Source organism: Strix aluco, chromosome 4 (assembly GCF_031877795.1).
Source record: "Strix aluco isolate bStrAlu1 chromosome 4, bStrAlu1.hap1, whole genome shotgun sequence".
Classification (NCBI taxonomy): Eukaryota; Metazoa; Chordata; class Aves; order Strigiformes; family Strigidae; genus Strix; species Strix aluco.
This window is the reverse complement of record NC_133934.1, coordinates 66606644-66623497: the sequence shown is the minus strand read 5'-3', so window position 1 is coordinate 66623497 and position 16854 is coordinate 66606644. Positions and strand designations below refer to the sequence as shown.

Genomic DNA, 16854 nt, shown 5'->3' with positions numbered 1-16854 from the left:
GAGACAGCAGTGTTAACTCCCACTGTGACAACAGAGTGGGTTGACATTTACTGCAAGTTTGTGAGAAACAGAGCTCCTTTGTGAGTAATTCTTTTAGTCCCTCTTGATGGTTTTTACTGTAATATGAGTTAGCTGTTTGGGCACTCAGAGCTTAGGGCAAACATCTATTTATTATTTAAATGTAAATACAGCAAGATGAACTTCAGTTCTAGTTAACTTCAAAACAATCCACTGCTAAGTGGATAGTTACATAAGTCCTAATATTTTCAGTTTTATGATTACACTTTCCTATTTTTTAAAAAAAAAAAATCTCTCCCCTGTTGCTGAGCAAAATACCCAGCCTGCACAAAGGAAAGCAGCCTGAACGCAAGCCCCCAATTCAGCAAGATCAATGCAATCTCCTGGTTTTAGTCCACGCAAATGTTCACTTCCTTTTGGGCAGGCAGCATCCTGGACTGGAGAAAACCAGACAGCGTGGAACATCAAGGTATTTTTTCCTTTAGAATCCTTCAGTTATGATAGCATCTGGATGTGAGTTCTAACAGCAGATCAAACACATTTTGGAAGTTATGTAACTGGAAATTTGCTGCAGAAACATGCTCCAACATGACATGAGGACGACTTGGTAGTGAATTAATGTCTATAGTGAAAAAAAAGCTCACAGCAACTTACTCCTCCTAACTCTGCTGGGCACAGCACACCCAGAACTGTGTTCATGTAGATGTTTTCTCCAGTTTGTCATGATCCATCCGTTTATACAGACAACACATGACAACTGCTGCTGGCAGCAGGATGGCAAGAGCTGACCCTGCCGTGACAAAGGGGACATTAACATATACCCACCTGGCTCCTGCGCTGACCACATAGAAAGGATCTCTCACCATGGGGTCAAATTCACTGCTTTCCCTTCTCAGCAGGTCCTGGAGTGCAAAGACAGTATTAGCAGTGAGCAGAAAGCGAAACCAAATAACAAAACACTGATGCTTCCTAGTAAGAGAGCACAGCATGTGCCATAGACAGATGGGAGGAAAACTCTAGCATGGCATACTGCTCTCCCTACTCCTGCTTAGAGGCCCTGTCTGCCTTTTTCTGGATGGATTGTGGACCAACAGGCCGACTTATTCGGAGAAATGTTTTTTAAAAACCTCCCAGCAAGCCCTTGCCTCTTCTAAAAACATGCTCAATGGTGTCAGTGGGACCTGGGCATTCACGTCTGTTTTACATGCAAGCACTGAAGCAGCCTTAACTGGGGAAGCTAAACAGTGAACAATCTGTGCCAAAACAGGACTGAAATGCACAGAGATGCTGAATGCCACAAAGGCTGGAAATTCCAGCCACAGGCAGAGGTGCTGAAAAACATCACAAAGTCTGGCACTTAGTTCTTTTGAAAACCAAAGTGCAGGAACTACCTCCTCTTTAGGCATTTATGTCATCTAAAACCAGATAGATTTTGCAGCTGAAATACCTTTGTGAATCTGACTCTCTCTGCCCTAGAGCTCCCACCACAGGACACCAGGCTATTACTAGACATGAAAGCAAATGCTAAGCCTGCTTTTGAAGAGGTGAGTATTTTCTCCCATACAATCTCTCCATCAGAGAGCATTTCAGTGCCCCCTTCCCCAAACCCTCAGTAATTTGGTTTTTTGGTCAGTGTTGCTGCAGAGGGAGGGTAAGTGCAGATCTTGATTTAAGAGTCCGGGAGCTGAGATATGCAGGCTGAGACAGACTAAAAAAGCAGAGGAAGGAAGGCTGAGAATGCATTCTGAAGACTGAGAGCTAGTAATTCCACATGGCTATCAAATTCTTTATATCTTTAAACAAATTCCTACAGTGACATTGCAATGTGATTTATATGCAGCCTGAAAGGAACATTAGACTGTACACAAGGACCCTAGAAACATACAGTGAGGCAGAGAAGTCTGCTGCTAAACTGGAAATAAACATTTCCCACAAAAAATCTGAAAAGGAAAAAAAAAATAAAAATCATCCTGTTGCTTTGGCTTTGTCCCCTGCTTTTATAGCTGTGGTTTTGTATTGGAGACAGATCAGAAACAATCCTAATTAAGAGAGCACTTAAACATATACTTCCCTTTCAAACAGACACTTATGGATTGGTGTATATGCTGGAAGTCAAACATGCTTTCTTGAATTAGGATTTAAGTGCTTTGCTGCCTATGGGACTAAATCCTCATTCCAGAAGCGGATACAGCTAAATCACTCTGGGAAACAGCAGTAAGGGCTCTCCCCTCTTCTACACTTGAACTAAGACCCTGTGAGCAGGTCTGCAGTGCTGTTCATTGTCTTCCTCAAGCCAGCTTCCAACAGGCAGAAACTCTGGCTTGGCTGCTGAACGTATGCAAGATTAAAAATGAGCGCACAAGGGGGAAATAAGGATCTCAGGAACTACCCTGTATGTCTCCCTGCCCGAGAGAGTGGGTTGGGTAAAAATGAACTAGGGTTGCTCATCGTCCAACCTGTCTTTGAAAAGTACATTTTAGTGATTTTCTCTTTCTGGATGCCTGTTTTTGTTGCCACTCTGACTGTTCTGGGAGGCAGAGAAAGAGTTGCAGCTTGGCCTTCACCCTAACTCTTTCTTAAGGACTGTCCTCTTACTGAATGCAAGGCTTAATGATCAGCAAGTGTGACAAAATTGCACAGATGAGCCTGATGCCTGGCTGGTGTGGAAAAATACTGATGATGGGATGAGACAGCAGTGGTTATGGAAATGCATTCCGGTCACTTGATATTCACAAGCTGCTTTTTTAATTCTATTTAAAAACGTAGTGTGGGATCTGAGGTCTGTCGAGGGAGGACATTTAGAATGAAGTGCACAACAAATCTGGGAGGATGGCTTCTACCCCTGCACCCTGGTTTGGCCTGTTTCTGGGAGATGCTGCCCAGAGCCTCCTTGGCATTACTTGACTCAATACCACTTTGTTGCACCTAGATAACCTGTTCTGGGCCAGAGCAAGTGCAAGAGTAGAAGGAAATGTCCTGGATCTCAGCTGCCCTGTAAATATGGGAGACTGTCCAAACACTCAGACTGTTTGGAGCAAGGAGCTGGAGCCTGTCCGCACGTTTTGGTTGTTTCCTCCTTCTCCCCATGATGAATGAAGCCTGGCATGGAAACGGGGATGGAGCAGCAGACCCACCACTGCTGTAAATCTGTGCGGCTTGACCAGCTGCAGTTACCTAAATAGGTCTGAAAAGATTTCAGCCAGCTGAAGAGCTGGCCTGGGCAGTTGTTCTTTAAGAAGTTAGCCTGTTTCTACTATTTACCATCACAGGAGTCAGCTGAATTCCCCATTTGTGACATCAGTGCAATGTTCCCAACTGCCAAGCAGGGGACATGGAAAGAGTGGCCAGGGTCTCCACTAAGTTTTCTCTGCAATGTTTCCCTCCAGGGCTGGAGGCAAAACATAATGGTTACTTGGCAGTGCCTTCACTGAGCATTTCCCAGCACTGTCAGGCACAGTGGGAGCCAGAGCAATTTCAAGCAGCCTTTAATCTTCTCTACTTTGCACCAGGAAAGTGGGCTAAGGCAGGAAAGCAGCAACAGCATTATCACCACCTTAATGGTACACCCCACCAGAAAGGTGCTTTGCCAGTGATGCTGACAGGTAAGAACAGGACACCTCAGATGGGATGTCCAGAGCAGCAGTAACACACGCACACTACCAACATATGCACTGAAATCCCAGCACCTCTGAAATCCCTGAAATAGCCCCAACAGTAAGAAAGCTGAACAGAAGCAGTCCCCCACCAGCAAACGTTCAAAACAGTATCCTGGTAATTTAAAAGCAATGAACTGTCTCTATCTCAACATGCATTTAACCTCTCTCTAACCAATAGAGTAACTGCCATGACTGAACATCAGCCTGTTCTCCGACATCCCCCCTCATTCCCTGGTTCAGAGCACCCTGCTTGCCTGCACATATGATCTGGTTTCCACATACCTGGTGTTTCTTATCCGCCGTGGGAGACGATCTGGAACGTATATGCACGGGGACTGTCTGATTGTTGTACCTATCAAGCAAGTCTTCCACAGACACTGATTTCCCAGATTTCCTGGTGGTAGAGGGTGCTTCAAAGACCTGCTCCTGCTTCCTGTAGCAAGGCTGGCCCTGCACACCCAGAGGGTCTGTCTGCGTGCCTTTGGTGAGCTCTGTTTTGGCTCTGTAATCCCAGCATCTCTCTGTTTTCGGTCGGCTTGTGATGGGGCTGTCCTGGTGCCCTGTCTTCTTCTCATCTCCACTCGTATCAAAGCAGCCCATCAGCCCAGGAGGAAGGGTAGAAGATATCCGCCCCATCCTCGATATCCGCTCTACCGACTCTCTCCGGCGGTAAAGGTTCTGGTCCTGGAGAGAATTCATGCTGGAGGCAGAGGAAAGGCTCTGGCTGTCTGGGCCACCTGTTTGTAGGTAGGAGCTGTGGGAGCGCTCCCTCAGCAGTCCGACATCTTGCGAGGATGGCCGTCTCCCTGTTTTGCGCTCGATGTAGTCAGCGAGGGCATTCTGCTGGAGTTGCTTGAGCTCCGGCTTGGAGAGGCTGACTGTGGAAGAAGCTTTGCCATCCCTTTCAAAGATCTTACGTCGATCAGCCACCGTATTCTCTGGGAAGACAAAATGGATGCTTTTCTTTTGGAAGGAGAAAGGCGATGGCTCCCCATCAGAGATGCCCACCTCGTTCATCTTCTCCGGCTCTGAGTAAGACCGTTTCTTCTGCTCTGCTGTCAGCCGCTTTCGGCCCCCGATGCGCGAGATGTGCTGTGTCTTGGCATAGTCCAGGGTGGAGAGGCTGCCTTCTGTTGGCGTGATACTGTGCCTCTCCTTTGGGGTGTGGGGAGATGCTGCTGTGCTCCTCATGCCCACGTGGGCTGAGGCAGGCCTCTGGGTTGTCCTCTTGGGTGCACTCCCGAACGGGGGGCTGATGCGACGGAAGGAAGTGGCCCTCAGCACCCTGGACTGAGCATCTTTAATGCTGTTCCTGTAGGCCCTGTTAAACGGTGTGTCCAGCTGTGACCCGTGGGCATCCGGAATATTATCCTTCCAGAGGATCTCCTTCTCAGGCTCACCTCCCAGCTGGAATGTGCTTTTACTCCTTGGTAGCTGAGCCATCCTTATTTGCCCCTCATTTCCAGGACACAGGCTGTAGTATTCGCTGGGTCTTCCCTGCTTCACCGAAGCTGCCATCTGCAGCTCTACAGGGCGCCAGTCAGCCTCTTCCAGCTTCCCATTCCTGATGGAGGGGCTGGAGACCCTGCCTGGCTCACTGGGCAGCTGGCCGGGCTCGTGGAGCTTGCTCCGCATGTCCTCCAGGCTGTGTAGAGAGCACCGTGCGCTGGAGGGCTGGCTTGTCCTGCTCGGCCCGTAGTGCTGGCCGAAGCTGGGAACACCAGCACTCTGGGGCCGGTGAGTGCTTTGCTCTCGCTGCTCAAACTTGCTGACCTTCTCCAGCACTGAGCAGCGGGGCTTGCCAGCATCTGGTTTGCCATAGGGAAGGCTTTGGGTGCTGCTAGAGCTGAGCCGGCTCCTCCCAAAATCAGATGTCTTTGGGTGCTGTGGAGAAGGAGGCTCTTCACACTTTGGCTCAGCAGCATGGAATGGAGTCACACTCGTGCCGTCCTCCTCCTGCCTTGCAAAGGCCTGTGGGTCCACATCACTCCACTCTTTGTGCCCCTGTCCCCTGTGATCCTTCTCCTCTTTACTGCTGCTGTTCAAGAATGACAGTTTGGTGTTGGAATAACCCTCGCCTGGTTGCATCTCTTTTAGCTCGGAGCTGCTTTGCCTCCTGAAGTTCTCTGGGATGTTCTGCAGGGAGGAGAAGCCATACTGCTTGGCCTTGCTGTGACCCCACTGGTGGTGAGCAGCAGCATCTCTCTCGTTTCTCTGTGCATTGCCATTTTTGTCCTCCTGGGATTCAGCTGTCCAGTCCTCTTTGGGCTGGTAATGGGGTTTCCTCTCACTAGCATCCCTCAGCTGGGGCTGCAGAGCTTGAAAACTGTGTTTGGAGGCCTGTGCAGTACTCGAGGTCTCTCGGTTGCTGTGTGCTACCTTGTAAGGTGGTAACAACTCCTCCTTTCTTGACGTGGTCAGGCAGACTTCTGGGCTTGTCGTGCAAGGAGCTTTTTGCTGGAGAAGTTTTGCTGCAGCATCATGCTTTCTCTCAGCTGCTGGGGGCTGGTAGAAGATGGTTGATCTGTTTGTAGTGCTTTGGTTTCCATTCTCATCAGAGCCCAGGGTGCTGCTGGCTACAGCCTTGTTGTAAGAGGCTGGAAGAGGTGGAGAGTACCCACTTTCTTTGGCCAGAGCCGGGTAAAGCGTCCCATTATTGCTTGCAGAAGGCTGGGGCACCTGGGCGTAGTGTGGCTCTGGGGAAGGTACTGGGTAGACACCAGTAGGCAGCAGGGGCTGCCCTGGCTGGGCTGGCTGGGAATAGCTCTGCTTGGGCTTCATGGTGGGGCTGCTCTCTGGGCTCTTCTCCACCACGGTGTGCAGGTGCCCTTCTCCAAATGGAGTTTTCAGCAGCGGCCCCTGGGATAGGGTGCTGACAAGCGGAGGCCAGGTCCCTTTCGGCTGGGTTTGACCAGGCTTGTTCAGATCAATGCCAGCGCATGAGCTGGGCCTTTCGTGATGCCTGATGGCTGCGTAGCTGTCGCTGCGAGTGGGAGGCAAGGGAGGCCCCTTGGGGGGCTGGCTCTTGCTGTCCAAGGAGCCCTGGCCTGGCTGCGCCCAGGAGGGAGCTGCATTGTGCCGGCTGAAGCTGTGGAGCCTGCCATGGCCACGACCATCCAGCAAGGCCCGGGCCTCGCAGCTTGGATGCAAGGCAGAGGACTTCACCTCATACTCCTCGGAGATCCCTCGCTGGGCGTCATAGACTGTCTTAACGTACCTGATGTCAGCTTGCCTCATCCCCTCCTGCAGGCCGCCTCGGGACTGCATGCTGTCCGTGGAGCAGGACTGCTCTTTGCTGAACGGAGGAGCGGGATACTCGGGGATGCTAGAGTTGGTGGAGAAGGAGCTGTAGGCAGAGTCTCTCTTGCTGTGGAGGTGGGAGAGCTGGTCGATGCTGTTGGTGGATTTGGCCGGGGACAGGTGACAAGGGTGGTAGCCAGGGGAGGAGTGGTCCAAGCTCTCCATGCTGCCCCGGGAACTGTACTGATCAGGACTTCTCCTCAGATAGCCATGCTCATAGCCAGAGAGATCGCTGGTTGAGGAGCTGGGGAAGAGTGAGAGAAGAGTGAAAACCCACTGTCAGCAGAGGAGAGGCACAACAACTTATAAGTGAGCTCAGAAGCAAGATGTTTAGTTTTGAGAAGTGCAGATGAAAACCCATATTTGGGCCTTACTCCATCCCCTGTTTGCAGTCATCCCAGTTCACAAAGAGGAACTGCTTGACATTGCAACACATGGCTCTTATTTACCACAGAAGGGTGGGAGGGAAATACAGACAGAAAGACAGTGCGTCTCTGGAGCCAGGGAGGATCAACCCCACCCATCAAACCTATCCAAAGCACTTGGAAAGCTGAATGAGCACCGACGCCACCGAGGAGGAGGAGAGGAGCATGAGAGGCATTCTGGGGGGAATCTAATCTCTTTCTTTTTAACCCCATTTCATTTCTTTTTATGGAGATGAAGGCTATGCCCTGGCAGGCTTCCTGGAAATCCAGCTGTCCCAAGGATAGTTTGTTTGCTGCGAGAAAACTAAACTGACAAGACAGGGAAGAGATGCATGTGTTTGTGCGTGGAGGCAAGTGGGGGTGCAACAATAGAAACAGTCTGAGAGTGCCCCAGGAAGTGTTCACAGCCGCCTCCTCAAGTAGGTCAGCAGGTGCAGGTACACCTTGGCACCTGCTCCAAGATACACACGTGTCGAAAGAGGACTCGTGGCTGCTAAGGATGTGTTCAAAAACAAGGATATTCAGACATCTTTCTATCAGTGGGAAGGGAGTTCCTTGCACCAGCCACGGCTCTTTTTACACCTCACAAGGAGATATCACAAATCTATGTGGAGTTTCCCCTGGCTAATCTCTCCTCCCAGATTCAAGCAAATACACTGAGGATTGGGGAGCGTAGCCTGAGGATTTCACTTTTCTTCCCTCTATTCGCAGCTCCCCTTCCTTAGATACCACTTTCTCTAGTTTCCTGTGCAACTATATGCACTGTCCTGGCAGAGCCACAGGAAAGCACCAGGAAAGGAAAGACTGCTGTCCCACGCGAAGGGCGGCAGGGCAAGGCTCAGAGCTGGAGGCAGGAATGGAGAGGAGCCTGCATTTGCCAGGGTGCAAGTTGCAGCCTCAGCTGGCACAGGGAAAGGCAAGCGCCATTTCTGCACGCTTTGCTCCAGTGGGATATCAAAACCAACCCTGCTCTGTGCAGCCGGGGAGCTGGGGATGCACAGCAGCTCTGGGAATCAAGGAGGCAGCAGGTGTGTTTGGTAACCTCCTTCCTAACAACTATCTGCCGGAAAGCCTAAAGCTTGCTCCAGATCATATCCCAGCCACGGTCACTTCCACCCTGCTGGATTAACACTGACAAGCCCAAAGGACAGACGGAGGGGAGAAGGCTGCTAAGGATAAGAAAAGGCAGAAGGAAGCCTGCCCACAAGGGGAAAAAGCAGCGGCTCTGCAGAGAGATGCAGAGGAACACAGAGACAGGCAGAAAGAGATATGGCAAATCTCAGGATAAAGCTGGTTTACTCATTTAAATGCACCACTCTATTTTAGTTTCAAATAAACACCTCTCTGGCAATGCCTAGCACAGCCCTGGCCAGCCGGCCACTAGATGTTCCCCGTGCTCCTGTTCAAGCACCCAGGAGACAGAGCTGTGCTGCCAAAGGCTCTGCCAGGAGCTGTGGCTGGGAAGCAAAGCCCCTCAGTGGGAACTGAATATGGTACAGCATGATCTGTGCTGAAGGCCAGAGTCAAACATGTATTTTTTCTGCAGCCATCTCCTCACTTTTTTAATGCTCTGTTTTCTTTTGCCTCCCCTCTGCCAAGGCTCAGTCTCGCCTGTAGAAGAAATGATGTTTAAATCCCAGTGGCTCTAAGGAGAGTTTCCTGCTCCTCAAACCCTTCTACACTTCCAGGGAAAATCCTCCAAAGGCAGAATTTAAACTTGTCCCCCTGCAAGCTGCCCCAGGGCTTCCCACCTTTTGGGGCTACGCAGGGTAGCTGACGGGTATGCCTGCTCAGGCAGCTCTCCTCCACTACTCACCATACCACGTGGCCTCACGGAAACAGCCCCAACTGGCTGGGACTATATCACTACTTGGTCCATGGCCAAAACCAGAGGCACCTCATACCACCTTCTTTTAACAGCGCTAAGGTTAGTAGTTTAGTCTTTTGGGGACTGATAAACCATTGCACTAACTTAGAGGAACAGTCATGCACATACAGTTATGCTAAAGCTGACCCCTGCAGAAAGTGTTGCCAAACCCAGGAAATCCCTCACTGAACTCACCCTGGGAGTATCGTCGGTGATGCACTACTGTCTGCTGCTCCTGAGAGTGGCTCAGTTATGCTGACAGGCACAGTTGCCCTGCTACCTATATCCTTGTCTTCCTTTTTTTTTTTTAATACGCTAATTTTGACTTTGGATTTCTTTCCCCTTGCTGGGGAAACAACAATGCTGTGTTTCTACGTGGGGACAGTTCACGGGATGCAGAGCAGGACCCCAGTTCCCACATCCAGATCCACAGAAAGTTGCATTAATGTCCTTACGCTGGGCTCCCATCTTGATGGGAAGGGAGATTTTTAAAGCAGTTCACTTCCTAGCTGTTAATCACCTCACAGAGCACTTCAAGGAGGAAAACATGGGCACTTTATTTAGGTAACCAAACAAGAACCAAAGCCTTCCTAACTCTAATCCTAACCCTGGCTGTTTGTAAACTTGTCCAGCTGTATGGAGGCAACTGGTAACATTTTTCCACCACACCTTTTGTCCCCTTCCTTCACTCCTCTGCCCTGATCTTGTAGTCAGTACCATCAAGACACATCCTTGGGCATGAGGCAGAGCCTCCCTGAAGCCAGCATGACACTGGAGACAAGGAAGGACATAAGACTGGAGGACTAATTTAGAGGCATGCTGGCTTGGGAGCCTGATTTCTACACTCATTTCACACGTGAAAACTGGACAAATGATACTAAATGAAAAACTAAATGAAAAAATGCTGCTTTACATCTCTGCCTATGCAGCACAGGACCACAGCTGTGTAGTACTTACCTGGAGTGGTAGGACTGATGCCACGGGGTGCCAAGCGTACCCTGAGATATTTGCATCATGCTGGGATCAGGTTGGTTCTCCGCAAGTTTGGTTGAATGCCAGGAATGAGGTCGGCCTGGAGTTTCACTCCGCCTAGGTAAAAGCAGAAGGATTTTGCACATCAGCAACAGGCCAGCTCTTTCAAGGAAGATGAATGTGAAGTAACACCAATAGTCACATTTAAAATTGCTTGTGCTGACTTCTGTTTCACTGCTACGTTCTTGTCTTTTCCACGTGAACCAAGCAGTAATCATGCACCATTCCTGACATTCACACAACACGCTCCCCCCCATATTTGCAAGGCAACAGGCATGGGCAGACAAGCGGGTTATCACTGAATGTGGGGGGTCTTCCCCTCTACCTCCCAGCCAGAAGCCTTACCCCTCAGGGATGAACCTGGGGGCCCATTCACAGGGATCAGTTTACAGGCTGGGCTGCGTGTGGACTCCCACACGATGCACCAAGCAGGGCAGCCGCCTGTGATTCTTATGGATGCTGAAGGAGTGCTTTTCTCAAAAGGTTCCCTTCATTTTGAAGTGATGGCTGGCAAAGTCATCTAAAGAATCAAATACCATGAGGGGGTGAAAGCCCGCACAATGCTGTTTTGATCTCTCCTCAGTGCTGATAAAAATGCAGGAAGAGACGTGACAACCAAGTGCCAGCAATGTGCGTCCTCTGCATCCCCCAGCGCCTTGCAGCCGGCCAGCTGTCCCCCTGCAGCATGTGAGCCTGGGTGCATTCCCAGGCACAGCACAGCACGGCTGGCCTTTGGTTGCTTCAATCACCACTGCTAAGGAAGGCCTCTATCAGCTCTTAGGAGAAAAAAAACACTGACAACCTTATTTAAAGCACATGGAATGCAATGGAAAGTCAAAGCAGGGGATTAGCGATCAAGTACCCTGAACATGCCACACAGACTCTCCTTTGCCCCAGCCTTTGGGCTTGTCCTTAATCCTCCCTCTGCTTTCCATGGGGGATCTCTCCCCCTCCTCTAGCACCCATCTCCACCGTTTCTAACTCTTCCTGTGAGAACGAGGAGCAGCACTGTGTACCACTGAAATCCCAAATGTGACAGTCTGCAGGACAACCTTGACTACCTATAAAGCATAAATGCAAGAGGAGGCTGTGATGCATCTTTAAAGTCTTTGTCTCACTGAAAATTTCACAGTACAGCATGTCCTGAGTAAGTCAGTAAATAGATTAAAATGCCCTCTGCAGATGTAAACCAGACACCAAGAGGACTCTCCTAGTACTGCTTAAGATTGTGAAAGAAACGATACAGGAAAATGTACCAAGTGAAAAACGATTGCTAGGGTCAAATCCGTAAGTAACACAAGTTAACATTGGCACCGGCTGATGTTCTATGACATGGAAAAGCATTGTCAGAAGGTGAGAGGTAGAAGCATTTCACCAGTAGTTTTTCCATACAGACTTCAGAGTTCACAGCTCATTCTCTCATCAGCAGCTAAAAGAAGAAAGAAAAAGGGACATTTTTTTCCTTTTCCATTTGTTGTGACAGAATTGTCTTAAGGAAAGCTGAACTGGAGGTTTACAGAGGGTGAGCTGAACTGCTCATCGTTTTACCATTACATGTGTAGGTGTGTTTTAAACAGAGTTCTTTTGTTAAGCTCCTTGCCCAGAGAAACAAGGAAGATAAACACTGCCGGATGGGAAGTTGACAAAACTGTTTATTAAAAATAACCTGCATTCTTGCCTTTTCTGTTGCAGGGATTTAAAGACTCTCTTTCCACTTTCAAGTAGTATGAGCCCCCAGCATTATTTTTTTGCGTGGGAAGGCACACAGAATGATCAGAAGTGAAGCTTGTTATCCCTTGATTTGATCAGTAAAAAGCTGCAAGGAAGCTGTGTAGCCAACCTTCTCAGCCACAGGTATTTTAAACCCTTCTGGTTGATATCCTCGTAATAATACAACACGTGGACAGCAAAGCTGTGAATTTAAGTCAGAAGACATGTCTTACCAGCTCAGTGCGGGATAACCTTGCATTGTTTCCACACCTACCTGATCCTGAAAACGTGGATTAAGGGTAACCAAATCTTAGCTGAGCTTAAGCCAAAAGAGGAAGTGCTGCAGTACACATGATCTTCAGCTCATGTTGCAGACTCACCCAGGTGATCTCCAAGGAAGCGGCAGGATGGAAGTATGGTGGGTCTCTGTGCACACATGTGCACTGAAAGGCAGAGAACAGGGGGCCTGATGCAGTCTCCACTGAATCAACCAGAAGACTCTCCTTGAAATGGAGCACTGAGGTTGTGAAAGAAAGGCACAGCTGAGGCTGCCAGTGCCTGTGTGTGGGTGTTCAGGGAATGCCAAGAAGTTCCTAGATTCAGCCTTCTGTAACACCTGAAAAGAGCACCTTGTTTCACCCTACTTCCTCAAGCTTAGTTTATAATCATCATTGCCTAATTAGGGAAAAGGACTGGAACTGGAGTGCAGTATGACAGTGAACACCACAGTGTCTAAAGGAGAACAGCTATCTCCCGTTACAGACGGAGGAGGAGCTGAATGTGGTTAATCTGCCAATTTTGCAACAGCTTTTGGTTACCCTTGCTTTACTGCAGAACATAACTTTCAGGAAGCAATAAAAACCAGTGCAAGATTAAACTCTTTTTGGCAAGTGGGACAGAAATGTTTTTGTAAAACCCGCAACATCAGATCCTGATTCATCCCAGACAAACTGAGTGATAAAACTTGCAAATGAAGCAGCTAATTCCTGACTTGAGTGAAAACAAATAAATCATTAGATCTTTAACTGTTATAAACTTGGTGTAGATCAGTTGCCTTCAACAAAACCAGGAGCAACGCTGACACTTCGGTCCAGAAGGTTGTAGGATTTCAAAATGCAGAACTGTAGTAATAACAACAACAGGAATAACAAAATGACCTCATCCCCTTATCCTTTATACTAGTTCCTCAAGGGCTGCACCTGTACCGTACTTGTGAAAGTGTCTGGACAATCTTATTACTAAAAAAATTCTCCACTTCAGATAATGGAGAAAGTGATCCCTCTGTTGTAAATGCCAAGGCTGGAAAAGAGACTCCCGGTTCCTCGTGGACACCTCCAGTGATCAGATAACCTGGGCATCCAGGTCAGGTTGGCATCACGACAAATGCCTCGGAATGAAGATACCCAGAGAAGACAGTGGACCCTGATGCAATGCTGGCATCTAAATAGGCTCCCCGGCAGCTGTAACACTGATTACATACCAGATACTGCCAAATTCACACCGTAAACTGGAAAACCAAAGGGAAAAGAATAGTCTTTAATCTTGTCCAGCTGCTGTTATCTGGGTGCTCCTTGTTGCTATACTGGTCACAGCATTTTCAGACAGAAACGTGAGCGGCACATTAGCAGTCTCCTCTAACGCAGTCTGGCAAAGACTTGATGCAGTCTGGGCTGCAAGGACCATACTGACGTTTCCGAGGCCCTTTACCATTAATAGCTCTGTAGCTCTCTCTTATTAGGAAGAGCTGAACATGTTCTTCTCTGTAATCTCTGTAGATTATTTTTATGCTTTGTATGCAAAACAGTAATGGAACTTTTTATAAAGATACCTTGGCACTAACTCTACAAATGAATCAGCATCTAACAAACAGCCATCTGAAGCTTTCTTCACAGTATAACCAGAAGTTTCATTCATCTTTTTCCCAAGGTTACAAAATAAAACTATACAGAACAATGTATTTGGTCTAATTTCCATTCTTTATGTATTGATCCTCACCAGTGCCAGAGTACATACACAACCTGAGTGTTCTGCAATTCAAATGTACTCCGGCATCCTCCAAGAGTGCACAGATACTTCTGTGTAAAAAGGCCCATCTTTAACCAAAGCAAAGAACCTAGCTTCTTCAAACTGTCATTTTCAATTTTCCTACATTTGCCTAGAAAAGTTTCCCTTTTCCTAAAGAAGGGAAAAGGGCAAAAAGAAGGTGGAAAAGGGCAAAAAGAAGGTGGAAAAGGGCAAAAAGAAGGGGGAAAAGGGCAAAAAGAAGGGGGAAAAGGGCAAAAAGAAGGGGGAAAAGGGCAAAAAGAAGGGGGAAAAGGTCACCAGTGGCCAGCAGCACACTTTGGCTGAGGCCGAGGAGCACATCAATACAGCAATACCGACTGCTGCTGCCATGACAACAAGAGCTGCAGGTGGATGACTGTCGTTACACCCAATTTATGGGACCGGTTTCTACGTTAGGATGAGAAGCAGGAAAGAAGCAGTTCCCTCCCCTCACATGCCATGTCCTGGTCTTTCACTGAGCAGGATCCTAGGGCATATCATGGGATGTACTTGCTGTGCAGATTAGACATTGTGTGAAGGTATCAAAGCAAGCTGCTGAAGCTGGAAGAGAAGGATTTCACAAGGAAAACACCTTCTATTAGGAAACACAGACTTAATTTTATCCTTGCAGACAACAACAGGATGTAACTCAGCCTTTTAGAAAGCTAATGAGTGAAAGCCAGGGAGGGGATGTTGTGGCTGATCAGTTAACAACTCAGAGTCATCAGTGCCCCAATAAACGGATCTATTTCTACTGCAACACACACACAGAGCTTGCGGGGAGTTAAGTTTTCATCAGCCTCACATCTGTCAAACACATCATCCAAGATGGCTGAATAGAGACCATTTGTGAACAATTCTTCTTCTAGCACTGACCCTGTGCTCATTTTTTTCCCTGCCAGCAAACTTCAAAATCCTCCTCAGCAGAGATGAGAAACACTGAAGATAAAGGCAGCAAAGCCTTTCAAGAAAAGCATCTCTCCCCAAGGAGTAGAATCCACCTGTGGATCCAAGCAGGAGCAGTCGTCACTAGCACACATTCTCCATGACCTGCAGGGATGGTTTTGACTAGCTGCTGGTGTTAACGTGCCCAAGAAAGATGGGAAGACAGAGAGACCTAAGGCCAAGAGGGTCACTCTGTGCCATCGCAGACAACTGCAATCCCTGTGGTTGTGCCTTTCCCAGCAGCCATGTGGCCCAGGTGGCTCTGTGGGAGGTTGCTGGAGCTGGAAGGGACAGCCATGGCCTGGCCTGTTCATCTAGGGAGGTGGGAAGGGATGGAGGCCCTGCAGTGGAGAGCCTCCTCCTGCAGAAGAGGAGAAAGATTTGTACACAAGTGCAAAGCTTGTGCCCCTCCGATCTGAGTCACAAGAGAGAAAGTCAAGAAGGCAGCTGCCCATCCTTACCATGTCACCCTCACAGTGGTTAAGATTTTAAGCTAGTGATATTTCTAAACTAACAAAAAGTACATGGCAGAGATAGTATGTCCTGAGCCGCACCCCACTGCACAGTGCAGCAGGCTCTTTCTGTATGGAGAGATCCTGATCACAGCAACTCCTGTGTACCCTCCCAGGGTGACTGTGTACCTGCATCAACAGAAAGCATGAACAACAATCTGAATTTTCATCGGTGCGGACCTGTGTCCAAGATGGCCACATCTAAAAGGAGAGCTAGCATAACAAGGATACATTCTATAGATATCCTAACGTGCTGCTACAGTCCCTATGCCTAGCTATTAAGCAGGAGATGAAGGAAAAACTAAAGCACTCAGAAGCCTATTAGGATTTTGACAGAGCGAGGCCACAATCTACTCAAAGCAATGTCGCTCTTAATTAAGGTTCAGTCATGGTTCTAAAAATAAGCATAACAGACGAGGCCAATTAGAAAGAAGTCGGACCATAATGGCGTCAGCTTGATGTGTGTTTCACTGAATCTGTCTTTTTAAGCTCACAGAGCCCTTCTGGTAAATTCTGGAGCAGGAGAGATCTGGAGTGAGCTCTATCCCTTCACAGTTTTGACTAAAAAAGAAGGAGGACTTGTTAGAAAGACCTGAAGTATATGAAATGATATTTCATGTCATGAATCTTGGGCAATAGTGTCTTCTCACCTATGAAGGAAAGGGAGAGTGGTGCCCCACACCCCTCTTTATGTTCAGATTAAAGCTTTCCTTAAGTAAAAAACACACTGAAAAACCCCTTGTTTCAGAACACTTAGGTGAAATGTGTGAATATTCTCATATCAGGACACAACCTTCTTTTCCATGATATGTTAATCTCTGCAACTTCTAGAAGACAACTCTCTACCCAGGGAATCCCTTCAGAGTATCTCTCAGTTTTTAGCAGTCTCAGTCTTAAACCAAAAAAAAGAAAAAACCTTGAGAAAAATACCCTGGCTGAGTTCAGGGCTCTACCCCAGACCAGTCTGGCCTCCTTTCTCTCTCCAGCCCCTTTCCCAGTGGCACAGGCAGATGTTGTGCCTGTGTGTTGTTTCCAGTTGCCATGTCAGATGCCATTCGTTTTTTCCCTTTGACGAGCATCACTTGGGACGTCTGGGTTGCATCAGACCAAGTCCTGAGTGCCACGTCAGAACTGGGAGACAGGTACTGAGCTCTCTGGGGCGAGGAAGCAGAAAATCAGAGGCTTCTGCTCAGATTTCCTACCCTTACCATTGTCAACTCTTTGGGAAAAATTCCTCACCATACAGCTGGAGAGAAAAGCCCTGTGTGAAAGTGGACATGACAACCATGTATGTGGATATACATAAGATTTGTAATACCATTCTTCTCAACTCCAGGTGAAGGAAA

At 48.2% G+C, this 16854-nt stretch overlaps 1 protein-coding gene across 4 annotated transcripts in view; it reads right to left on the bottom strand.

Annotated features, from left to right (window-relative positions):
* SHROOM3 (shroom family member 3) overlaps positions 1-16854 on the bottom strand; it is a 108226-nt gene that overhangs the window by 12870 nt on the left and 78502 nt on the right. For all 4 annotated transcript variants that reach the window (XM_074823422.1, XM_074823423.1, XM_074823420.1 and 1 more), the window contains 3 exons: positions 10224-10355; positions 3957-7218; positions 844-920 (listed from right to left, as the gene is read on the bottom strand). In XM_074823422.1, coding sequence (XP_074679523.1) covers positions 844-920; positions 3957-7218; positions 10224-10282 — 3398 coding nt within the window. In that variant the 5' untranslated portion in view covers positions 10283-10355. The remainder of the gene's footprint in view (positions 1-843; positions 921-3956; positions 7219-10223; positions 10356-16854) is intronic.